This window comes from Sceloporus occidentalis, unplaced genomic scaffold, assembly GCF_023333645.1.
Source record: "Sceloporus occidentalis isolate IW3139 unplaced genomic scaffold, rSceOcc1.0.p SCAF_68, whole genome shotgun sequence".
Lineage (NCBI taxonomy): Eukaryota > Metazoa > Chordata > Lepidosauria > Squamata > Phrynosomatidae > Sceloporus > Sceloporus occidentalis.
In genome coordinates this window covers 2827453-2840000 of record NW_028317048.1, presented here as the reverse complement: position 1 = coordinate 2840000, position 12548 = coordinate 2827453, and the positions used below count along the sequence as shown (strand labels likewise).

Below are 12548 nucleotides of genomic sequence, written 5' to 3'. Positions count from 1 at the left end.
GATTTTCTCTGCAGGCCCTGCTGATGTGCCAATGATGTCTCCAAATGGATCGGTGCCTCAGATTTACCTGCCTCCGGGATACGCTCAGCAGGTATGTGTCTTACAGCCCATTATTTGAAATTAGCATCTTTTAGTGTTAATTAAATGAAGGGCTGTGTAAATTGAACAGACGGCTGGAGGACTTCTACTGTGACCTGGGTTTCCTTCACATCTGAATGAGCTAAGCGCAGAAATGTGGCTCATTCGTAGTATTTCTGGTGGTACCAGAATTCACTAAACTCTGTGCATTATATACTGCTTTAGCTACCTATGTCTTACAGAATGTTCAGTGCACGTCTTGTGGTTGAACGTTGTCACTGCTGGGCTGTTTTGGCATTCACCAGGTTCCTTCAAGTTAAGTCCTAATTTCAAATGGCAAGAACTCGTCTCCGATTAGCTGGCAAACTTGCTGAGTTTTCAATGAGTTTGCCTAATGTTGAGCTTCCCAAGGGAGCTGCCGGTACCTTTACATTAACCTTGTTAAACAGATCCAGGCAAATGTAGCTGTCCACTGGGACAGAGGTGCATCAATATCACGTTTCTGTAGTGTTATTGTCTTCTTCAGGAACACGCTGCCCTGGGCGTCATGTCGCTCCCTTTTATATAGTATTTTCAGTTACTGTCTCATAAAAATAGAAAAGGAAATTCTGCTGTTGGTCATTGCAGCAGTTTTTCTATGACAAACCATGAAATGTTATTACTTTCTCGTAGTTGACCTGTCATTAACCTTCCACAACCCTGCTTAAGAAGTCCCATTAATTTAAAATATATTTCATAATAAATTATTTAAAGGAGCATATTACTTATAAGTTACTCAATTTTAAATAGCTTTATCGGCGTTTCAAACCTTGAACATCCACTGTGTTCTTTGCTGATTGTTTAATCCATTTCATCCTACTATAAAAGCCATTGACTTTGAGTATATTGCTGTAAATAATGGGAAATAAGGGTCAGCATCACCACTTTGGGACATAATATAAGAAAAGCAGGTCTGGACTATTCAGCAGGGGCAATTCATATGTACAGCACTGCAGAATATGATGGTGTGATATAAAACAATATATAATGTTTCCATGGTGATTGCATCTAGGTTAGAACCCTACTACAATATATATGACTTGTTAAGTCATAATGTTGCAGTTTTTAGAATAGAAGAGACTCTGTGTCACTTACCTCCCAACGTTTCACCATTTTTTTTGAAGACTTGACGAAGGAACAACTTCAGAAAAACTTTCCGTGGTTTTTGTGTCATAATGATATTTATTCCATTGAATTTTTCCCCCTCTAACATGAGCATTCTATTATGGAGACCACCTGACCACCACACTGAGACACTGAGCCACTTGGTTTTACCCCTTTTGACTTAATGACAAAGTTAAGTGATTACCAGTCTGCTATATACCTATAATAATAAAAATAACTGCAGGATGCAGAGACGCAGATCTCAACTTCCTTGATGTTTTAACATTTCCCAAAACAGTTACGCTTGTTAAAAAAAAAATAAAAAAAAAATCCCACGGTAGTTTCAATTACTTGCTAATTACTAAAGTGAAAACTTTTACAATAAAAGTAAAAGACACACTATTTACAGGAAAAATAATCATATGGATCATGTTTAGAGGTGTATTTATTCCTCTTTTTGTTTTTTTGATATCGGCGATATTTAAGTCAGATTATTATGTACCGTTTTTTTTTGTTTTTTTTTTACATTTGAATAATTTAATTGCAATATTATGTTGTATAAGGTCATCTTTATTGTTTACATTGCTTTAAGTAATAAGTGCATTGCTGAGAAAAAAAATATCAAAAGGTTCTCAGAACCCTGAATAGTGTAATGCTAACGTGTACCTTTACCTTTGATCTGTACAGAAATAGAGTTTGGTTAATATTTAATAGAGCAGTTTTCTCATACAGATAAAAAAAAATATATTTTTGATCAGACATACGTGGCTAAAATGGTTATTAAGCACTTTCCTACATTAATGGCATATACAGCTTTAGGTAAAGTGTGCATTAGACTTATAAGAAAACAACAATAAAAATCAAAGTAAGTGACAGAGATTGAGTGAGTGTTCAGTTTAACAGCGTAACGATATATTATGAAAAGCCCAAGGCATTGAGCTCTGCTTCCATGAATGGTTGAATCATCCATAGGTAACACTTCATTAAAGCCATCTCACAAGTTGAACTATACATTATGCAGAAACTTTCCAGGGTTAAATATTCATGCGTAGTTAACTTGGTCACTTGAAATCTTTCATCCCACCCGTAAACTTGTGTGTTACAGAATAAACCCATCATCTTAGTATGTGAGATTCTCCCACCACTTCCCAGAAGATGATAATTCATACCTCAATCCTTGTGCAGAACATTGCTTCTACCTCTTATTACCATACCTGCGAACTTCCCATGGTAGGCTACCAACCACTTCTGGGGCAGTGGCTTTGTAACGGGGTGGCGCTAGCCGTGTTGAGGTTTATAGGGCTAGTGCCAGGCAGCCTTAAGCGGGTGATGAATTGGAGAGGAGTGGGCATGACCAATAAAGGGACTGACCAAGAGAAGCACAGCCGTGTGTAGGTTTATAGGGTTAGTGCCAGGAAGCCGTAAGTGGGTGATGAATTGGAGAGAAGTGGGCTTGGCCCAACATCACTCCCTTGCCCCAAAAATAAAGGCACTAAATCAGAGAAGCAGAGCTTCACCTGGAGACATCGGATCCAATCCACCAGATTTTCGCCTAGAATTTACAACGGTATCATAGTTGAATTGTTATTTAATCTAAGATGTTGTTCCGCTGAGACAAAACAATTTTGTTCTTTAGTAAGATAAACCATAGCAGATCTGTCATTTTTATTCTTTTCTCTGAAGATTTAATCACAAACTACAAAGCTACTCAGCCTTTTTCTGTCACATGAGAATTAAGTGATAAGAATTAAATAAATGAGGCAAAACGGAATGATGCAGAATTGTTTCTGGTAAGGATTTGAATTTTAAACAACCCAAAGAACACTTGTAGTGATTCCTTTACTTCTCAAAAGTCTTAAATTCATCAGAGTAAGTGGAACAGCACCTTAAAACTTGCACTCCTACCTGAGTGTACATTCCACACACATCTCCGGGCACTTTCCCCTACTTTCTCCGCAATGCCTATAATGCCCCCCATTTCCTATGTTACCCCTTACATTCCCTCCCCACTTACAGATGTGCTGCTGAATCATGTCTGCAGCCTGGCAGATATTCCATTGCTTGACATTGCTTAGCAAGGCGAAACTTTTGCTGCATTCTTACTCCTTCTTGTGAACTGTGCAATTAGCGTATTATCCCCACAGCTGTGTTTGCATTTCCCTTTTAGAGTATATATTATATGGTAACCGCCCGCGGCACTTGGAAGATCAGAGAGAATGCTTCATCTGTGCTCTAGCACTATTTATAAAACATGTTTGTATAATAGCCAAGATGCAGTGCAATCAAATATTTCACTTGCCTGAAACTTTATTTGATGTTTTTATGTCGAGAGAAAAACACTTCTTGATCATTGCAAGACCCACCATGGGATCAAGCAGATCATGAGATGAGCTTGACCTTATGGTGAGTTATGTATAAATGTTTCAGAAACGTTCTTACGCTTATAGCGTTATACGTTAACGTTATAGCATGTTATGGAAGGCTCCATTTAGAAGGTCCATGTGTTTGGTTACTATATTGAGAAGGTTGGCTGCCCTGAGGTTCCCATCTCCTTAGAGTATGGCTGTGTTCGTTGACGGGGTTCGCCATTAAAGGGCCAGAAGTGGGCAGGAATGGAATCTGGGCAGAGATTAGGCGTGACCAAACAACATACTCCCCAGTGTTTCATGTGTCCACATCTAGATATCTGTGACAAGAGGAGAGTCCAAGGTGCCTTTCTTACCCGAATAGCCCCTTTTTTTAAGCAGTGGAGGCCTCGGCTGCGATAGTACAGACATCATCCATTGATTTTTTTTATACCTCCGTTGGTCAAGGGAGATCAGAGGATCTCGCTATCTAGCCCATGCTGCCAACTGTTCCCCTTGAAAGCTGGGACTGTTGGTGAGTATAAAATATTGCCCCCTGCCTTGGGTATGAAGATAGTCCTGGAGAAGCAGCGCTTGATCCAGTTACTCTATGTGAAATCCCAAAGTATAGTGATAAGACCACATTTCAAGCTTTGTACCAGAATTGTGACTTTTACACACAACCCCTATTGCTTGGAAGAAATATATAGAACATGCTGTCTTCCAGTTAATTCTATTAAATGTGGAAAATGTAACAAACTATCCATCTTGCCTTCTTTTAACACTTGTTTGGCATCACTGACCCCTGGACAAGTATCTATTGTTGCACCTTCTACTCCTAGGACCTTTTGTGGCCTTTTGTTGGTTTCATATCTTATGCTGATGGCCATAAAAGTTTGGTGAACTTTCTAATCCGTCTATCTTTATGGCTGTCGAGTACAGTTACCTCTTCTACTTGATCTAGGACTTTGAGAAACTGGAATGTAGTGGACTCTTCAGAGGTTATGTATAAAATGTTGTTTAGTTGCACTTGTTGTGATGATAACTTCAATTTTCAAACTGAAGCCAGTTCACTTTATGTTCCCTATTCTGATTTTGGCCCCCAGGTAATTGAGGACAATGGTGTACGTAGAGTTATTGTGGTTCCTCATACCCCAGAGTTCCACACAAGCAGCCATACGGTCATACACCGGCCGCCTCCTCCACTTCCCAGCTTCATTCCTGTTCCAGCTATGATGCCTCCACCGCCTCGTCATATTTACTCACCAGTAACTGGAGCAGGAGATATTGCATCTCAGTATACCCCACAGTATCACTCATCACAGGTATATGGAGAGATGGGTAAGTAGCGCCATAAGTACATGTTGCTTAAGATATAAATCTTTGTTGTTGGTGTTGGTACAGACAGAAAATGTTAAAAGCCTGGAAGGGATGTATAGCTGTGTGACTGCATGTTTTCCCATGTCAGATTTTCTGTGTCATTGCCATGGCCTCCATGGAAGGCTATTAGAATTTCCTTCAAGACCTTTTGGTTTTTCAGTGCATTCCTTGAAGAGAACCTATCATTGGTAATGGATTATTTAGCATATGTTGCTTATCAGCTGTTTAAAAACAACAACTCCCATGATCCTAATAATGCATCCACCACACCACATGCTGGATTAGGAACATGGGAGTTCTGAAGCAACTGATGGGCTACCTGTTTGCCATCTCAGCTTCAGGCAATAGTAACTGATTGATCACAGTACTTCCAGCTTTTTGGGTGCCTGCCTTATACCTTCTCACAGTATATAATGTCAGGCTACTTCCTTATGTTGCCATAGAAAGATCACAATAATTGTACAGGCGCATGTTTAAAGTGCACCTGCCATGGTGGCAAATACGACCTCGCTGCCTGTGCGCTCATGTGTGAATGTAAATGATCCTGCACAGATGTGCTTCAGACTACAGACACATTTATGAGTCAATAAGGATCTGGCAATCCGGTCCACACAGTGAATTAATGTGTGTGGAGTAGAAACGTCTCCTGGATGTCCGCATTAGGATTAGTAAGTGATATGTTCTGGGTTTGCACTCGGTGAATTGTTCTATCACGCTGGTACTTTACATGGTGAACAGAGAGGTCCGGGAAACCAACACTGTGGATGTGGATGTGGATGCGAAAGCAAGCTGAACTTTAGCAAACCGGAATATGGAGCCTGTTATACATTATATGACCAAAAGTATGTTGACATGAGATGAGACCATCACTCCTATATGAGCTTGCTTTACTTCCCATTCCGATTAATATGGAGTTGCCCTTGATTTCTGCCCTTTCAGCCAAAAGAGCATTTGTGGGGTCAGGCACTGATGGATGAGAGAGCCTGGCTCGCAATCCATTCCAATTTATCTGAAAAATGTTCGATGGATTTGAGGTCAGGAATCTGTGCGGACCGCTCAAGTTCATCCACCCTAAACTCATCCGACCATGTCTTTATGGACTTTGCTTTGTGCACTGGGGCACAGTCATGCTGGAACGGAAAGGAGCCTTCCCCAAACTGATACCAAAAAGTTTTAATCATACAATTGACTGTATAATAGAAAAATGAGACGATGTTTGCATTTATTTCCGCATGTCCTTGAGCTTTGTGGCTTCTGTCTGCCCTACCGCTTGTCCTGCTTGGTAAGAAACGGTACAGACTACTTTTGTTTCAATAAAAACAATTTGAATCATACAATTGTTAAGATATCTTATCATGCTTTGGCATTAACATTACCCTTCACTGGAAGAAAGGGGCCCGAAACCTGAAAACCAGCCCCAGACCAATCCTTCCACCAAACTTTACTGTAAGCACATTGCATTCTGGTAGGTAGTGCTCTCCTGGCATCCAGGGTGTCCACGTACTTTTGGTCACATAGTGTATTTAACTAGATCTCAGGTGCATAGAAATAATTTCGAAATGTGGACAAATTAAATAAACATTTAACATTTTTTTTTTTTTTAAATTGGTCACTCTGAATAAATCATTTTGCAATACAATCATCCTTCAGAAGTGTTTTAACAGTTTTCAAATATCCCTTCAGATGGCCTTTCCCCGCATGGAAGATCTAACCTTAGAGATGAAAGATCCAGCAAAATACATGAACGACTGCAGAAAAAGTTAAAAGACCGACACGGAGTCCAAAAAGACAAACTAAACAGCCCTCCGTTTTCTCCCAAGAAAAGCACGTCTCCAATAAGTGAATCTAACGGACTTATTAAAGGGCAGAACACAGTCGGTCTATCCACAGGGCAATCGAAGAACAAGCACAAAGGAAAGGCGTCTTCTCCAGCCGAAGAAGAAACAAAAGGTACATAGAAACTCGGCCAATTATTCTCTATCGCTGCCAAGAGTGTGAGGTGACAAGACAATTAGAGTGTTGAATTGCATAATATTTGAGTTAAATGTCACATTTTCTGTTTAAATTTTTTACGCAAACAACCCAAGTGTGTTTATGTCTCAGAAGGTGAAAGGCGAATATAAGTTTGTATGTCTTGAATACGAATTAGTTTGTCAGAAACCCTGAAGGATTAAGTGTTTTCTGACAAAGTCTTAGCAGATGCAGCTCACAAATGCATTGTAACAACTGAAGGCTCAACTAAGTGAATGAGGCCTTACCACTGCTGTCACCAACCACCTGCTTCCCTACCTGGCCTGAGGTTTGGGTGCAATTGCTGGTCATCTTGCTTGACAGTAGGGAGATCTTCGTCTTCACTGACACACATCTGGCTTCCACTGCTCCTTCTTTATGGTGGTTCTACAGCATCAGCAACTGCAAAATTTGTTAATGTAGACTGCGGGCGGGGGGGTGGGTATGGCGGTGATACTTGTTCCATCAGAGGAGCTGTGAACTTTGCTGCCTCTCGATAGATTACCTGGTAGAGAGAAGAAGCTCGTGGGGAACTGCTGGACATCCCACCAGCCCAGGTCAACAAGCGTGTTCTAGAGCAGGGCTTTCCATCCCTAGCCTTTTAGGTGGTCTTTAACCTTTCTGCAGGTGGCATAGTTTTTCTGGAAATGGAAATTGTGTTCACTGTCCTGCGAGCATATTTCCACGTAATTCACTGTAGCATATATTCTGAGGGGGAAAAAAAGCCTTTTCTGTTTACTAAACAAACTAAAGATTTCACTTTTCTAACAAATAAAATTTAGGGTCAATTTAGGGTTCAAACACGGTAGTGACAAAGCCACGGTGACATCTATTAACTGGAGATAATGATTCGTAGAAACGTTGCTGGACATTTTATTTGCCTTTTGTGCAAAGTCCAAATGAGATAATGGTCCAGAGACGTTTGTCGTATCTTTCAGTGTTATTCAGAAGCACCTTGTGAACACAACACCTACATCAACCCATCACAAATGTCTTAAGGTTCTATCTTCTCGGTCACCAATACCCAATATTGTGTGGACATACGGATAAAAAAATGTAAAACTTTAAAAAAGAAAGCCAGTCATGTCATTCAAATCGGAGCGGTCCGTGGTCACTTGTTCCCCTGAAGCAAACATTATTAACCTGCTGCATCAGTACCGCTTTCATAATGTTTTCATCAATGATTTACAATGATTTAGTCCGTGTGATTGAAGGATGGCTAGCGGTAGAAAATGTCTGCTATATATAAGTAAAACACTGCATGAGTTACCACCGGCATATGGTATAAATTAAAAACGTGACCGTTCACTAATGGCAGTGCTGGACCAAAGTAGAAGACATGAAATCTGACACATCTGTGTTTGTGTGATGAGATACACGGCCTCATAAAACATATGTAAAAAAAAAATTATATATATATATATATATATATATATATATATATAGGAAAATACGTACTTTTACTGAAATCCTCTTCATGTTTCTTGTATAGAAAAGGATGAAGAAACAAAAGCACTTGAAGCTCGGCTTTCAAACATCTCCAGGCCAGAGGTAAGTTGTTTTCGAAGCCAAGTTAACGGCTTGTTTTTTCAAGAAAGAAAATGGGTCGTTTTGGGATAATGTGTGTTTCCAGTCTCAATAGTTCTGGCATCGTGCTTCTTTTGAGCATGTGCGGTGTCCTTGCGGAGAGCAGAGCTGCATGATCCGTTTTTCGTTTGGGTTATTTTGTGCATTTCCTATGCAGGCGGTTAAAAAAGAATATAATAATGATAATCATGGAGAATGTGTAGTACGGACCGCAGTGTAATAACTTGAAGCAGGCCCCTTAAATTTAGATCTTTTAAACTTCTTTCAGTAAAAAAATGAGGTTTATAACCCTCTCTGTGAGGTCCTACATTTGTCCCTTAAAAGTAAAACCATGTGTTTATTTATTTATTGACGTGTTTCTCAGTTTCTCTGGTCTTCCCGTTCCCTGGGCTCCATTGACCCCCACTCCCCTTTGGATTGAGGGGCTCTTAGCTAGCATGATTGAGTTCTCCTGCTAGGGGAAAGCGTCAGGTGGGCTGGTAAATTACACAAGTGGTGCCTAAATCCGTTCATTAAGAAGGATTTTAGCTCGTGTTATTGCTCGGTACCTTATTTCGACTTGTTTCTCAAGCAGGTCTTATTTAGAAGAGAGAATGAAAATGAGAATCATGTGTATTTGGTTTATTCTCCGTGGTCCATAATAGAGTTCAACTAATGAGCGCATTATTCAGATATGTTTTCTTACTTGTTACATTTAAATGTTTCAGATCATCCAACTAATTCTAACCCCTTAATGGCAAAGCCCGTATATGTACAGGCTCAAAATGCATTGTTTTCAATGGGTTTAGGGACCGCCCATTGTCCTTAAGGGGGGTTAATGTAAGACAACATGAGTAAACACAAAATGCAGCTTCTAGATAATCATTTCATTTATTGAAGGTAGAGAGGTAATCAAAACTATAATACCCACGTGAAAAAGTAATTGCCCCACAAACCTAATAACATCCATGTGGCAGCAACTGCAATCGAACGGTTACATTAACTGGCAATGAGTCTTTTATATCGCTATGGAGGAATTTTATTTGAATTCAGACACATTGGAGGGTTTTTGAGCATGAACTTCCTTTTCAAGGTCATGCCACACCATCTCCATCGGATTCAAGTCAGGACTTCGACTCGGACGCTCAAAAACCTTACTTGTGTGCTTCAGATCATTGCCCTACTGCATAACCCAAGTGCGCTTGAGCTTAGGGCCACAAACTGATGGCCGGAGATTCTCCATCAGGATTTCTTGGTAGAGAGTTGAGTTCATGGTTCCATCAATTATGGCAAGTCACCCCTGTCCTACAGCAGCCACGGACCATCACGCTGCCGCCACTGTGTTTGACTGCTGGTATGATCTTATTGTGGAATGCTGTGTTAGCTTTATGCCAGATGTAACAGGTCCCATGTCTTCCAAAAAGTTCCACTTTTGACTCATCACTCCACAGAATATCACCCCAAAAGTCTTGTGGGTCATCAATTTGATTTTGCCATTTTTGCAGTCTCTGTCTTATTGTGGAATTGTGAACACTGACCTTAATGGAGGCAAGTAATGCCCGCAGTCCTATACATATTGGTCTGGGTAATTTTGTGTCCTCCTGGATGAGTTGTCAATGCACTCATGGAGGAATTTCGGTAGGCCGGCCACTCCTGGGAAGGGTCACCACTGTTCTGGTCTTCTCCATTTGTAGATAATGGCTCTCACAATTGTTCACTTTGTAATGCTTTCCTGACTGATAGATGTCAGTGACTTAGTTTCTTATCTGTTCTTGAATTTTTTTTAGATTGCGGCATCACATGATGCTTTTTGAAACCTTTTAGCCTACTTTACTTAGCGAGACAGATTCTACAGGACTGGCAGTAATCAGGCCTGGGTGCGTCTAGAGAAATTGAACCCAATTATCAAATAAATTTAAAAGTTTGGTAGATTTAGTAACTAATTACTTTTTCACATAGGGCCAAGTAAGCTTGGATAGCTTTCCTACATGAAATCATCATGGATAAACTGCAGTTTGCGTTTACTCATATTATCTTTGTCTAATATTAAAATTAGTTTGATCTGAAATATTCAAACATGAAAAATAAGCAGAAATATGAGAGCTACTACTCCTTTTCACCACTACTTTTGTTTCAATTACACATACTACTCCCTTGGATTGTAAGCTCTTGAGCGCTATGAGTTTGGATTAAAGAGGAAACCAATGACATGTTCCATGATACTTAGCTTTTCATTTATTCTAGGCATCTTATGTGTAACGGTATGTCTTGTATGTGTGTATATATAAAATGATCTACATATCACACATCCAGCAGGGACAACACATTAGTCCAAAGAATGGCGTGAATGCCGATCTCTTTCTCTGCAGGTATCGGATATTCAGGCACGGACTGTAGTACTGACTTGGACGCCACCTTCCAGCGCGATCAGCGAGGGCAGTGATGGGACAAACACCCCTGAAATTTATACATATGAAATACTGATCGCCAACAACGGGAAGGATGGCAAATACAAGATTGCTTACACGTAAGTTTAGCGCTTCACAAGAAACACTCGTACTGGAGAACAATTATATTGGGAAATGGGGAGGACTGATAGCGGCTCCCTTTATTAACGACAAAGCATAGAACTAGGTTTAAAAAAAAAAAAAAAAAAGTTAACCATTTGTTAACTGTCTGTGATGCATTTAAAATCGCCTTATTGGTTTAGGATCTGTCAAAAAGTGAAGAGCATTCTGGGACACAGAAAAAGCAAAGCCTCTGGTTACACGCTAAATGAATTATGCGGTTAAACCAAGCCTGAGCGTCTGCATAAAATATACACAAAACCGAACACATTTTTTAAAGGGTTTTGGTAAAGATTCACAATTCAAGGAAATCGGCTTTAAAGAATGGCTGGAGAATAGATCAAATTAATAGAATAGTCACAGAAATATTAACAATTATTATCAACATTTTTTTTGTCATTCCACAAGAATAACCATAAAGGAATATAGAGGACTTACAGACTGTAAAAGTGTCAATCTATAAATAAATGAAAATAGCAGATACGTCAGGTACCGGTGGTGTTAAGCTTGACACTCTTACAGTTGGTGAATGGCTCCAAGAGGTATGTTAGAACAAGACAACGTAGTCTGAAACAAGAGGGTTGCAAGTTTAGACATACCGTAATATCTATTTAATTGAAACGGTGGTAGATAAATGGAACAGTCTCCCATCGGAAGTGGTAGAGGCTATTGCAGTAAGGAAATTTGAACATGCATGGGATAGATTCAGGATAGCTGATGAGACCAAGGACTGATTCAGGGCTGAGTCTCACATCAGCAAAAATGGGTAGACCAGATGCACCGAATGTTTGTGTTGCATAGATTGGGCAAGCTCTGCTTATGCTTCAGAAGCATGCTTCATGTCTCTATTATTCGTTCTTCTTTTAGAACTTTTCCCAACAAATTATTTGGTTTTATTTGGCCTGGAGAACTGAAATCTGCCTTTGTTTTTATGTTTAACTTTTTTTTGCGTCACTATAAAATATGCCAGTGACACCTGTTCAACAGTAGATGGCGCTGCTGTACAATGTACTCTTTACCATGTGTTTTTTATAGGCTTTTTTGTTATGATATTACATTACAAATATATATTTGTAATGTAAAAGAGTACATTGTATGTGTGTGTGTATATATATATATATATATATATATATATATATATATATATAATATATATATATATATATAATGTTGTTGCTTTGCATTTGTGACAGTTTATAAAACAGTTTGACAGGTCTGTATATAAAAAAGCACAAAATCATGCCATCAAAGTGGAGCATGTTACGTATAGATCTGTTGAGATTTTGCATAAAAAAAAACAATGCAACTAGCATCCACTTAGCAACACAATCAGACATGTTAACACACACAACTGGACAAACACAGTAACATACACACACAGGGAAACATGCCCAGATACATACACAAACACAACAAACATACAAACCAACATACCGAGACACACACACTCTTAATATAC

At 39.5% G+C, this 12548-nt stretch overlaps 1 protein-coding gene across 1 annotated transcript in view; it reads left to right on the top strand.

Annotated features, from left to right (window-relative positions):
* The window catches only part of FNDC3A (fibronectin type III domain containing 3A), a 59988-nt gene that overhangs the window by 27396 nt on the left and 20044 nt on the right, over positions 1–12548 (top strand). The window contains exons 3-7 of the mRNA XM_089493892.1: positions 15–91; positions 4673–4907; positions 6630–6896; positions 8449–8507; positions 10892–11049. Of these exons, the coding sequence (XP_089350018.1) occupies positions 15–91; positions 4673–4907; positions 6630–6896; positions 8449–8507; positions 10892–11049 (796 nt within the window). The remainder of the gene's footprint in view (positions 1–14; positions 92–4672; positions 4908–6629; positions 6897–8448; positions 8508–10891; positions 11050–12548) is intronic.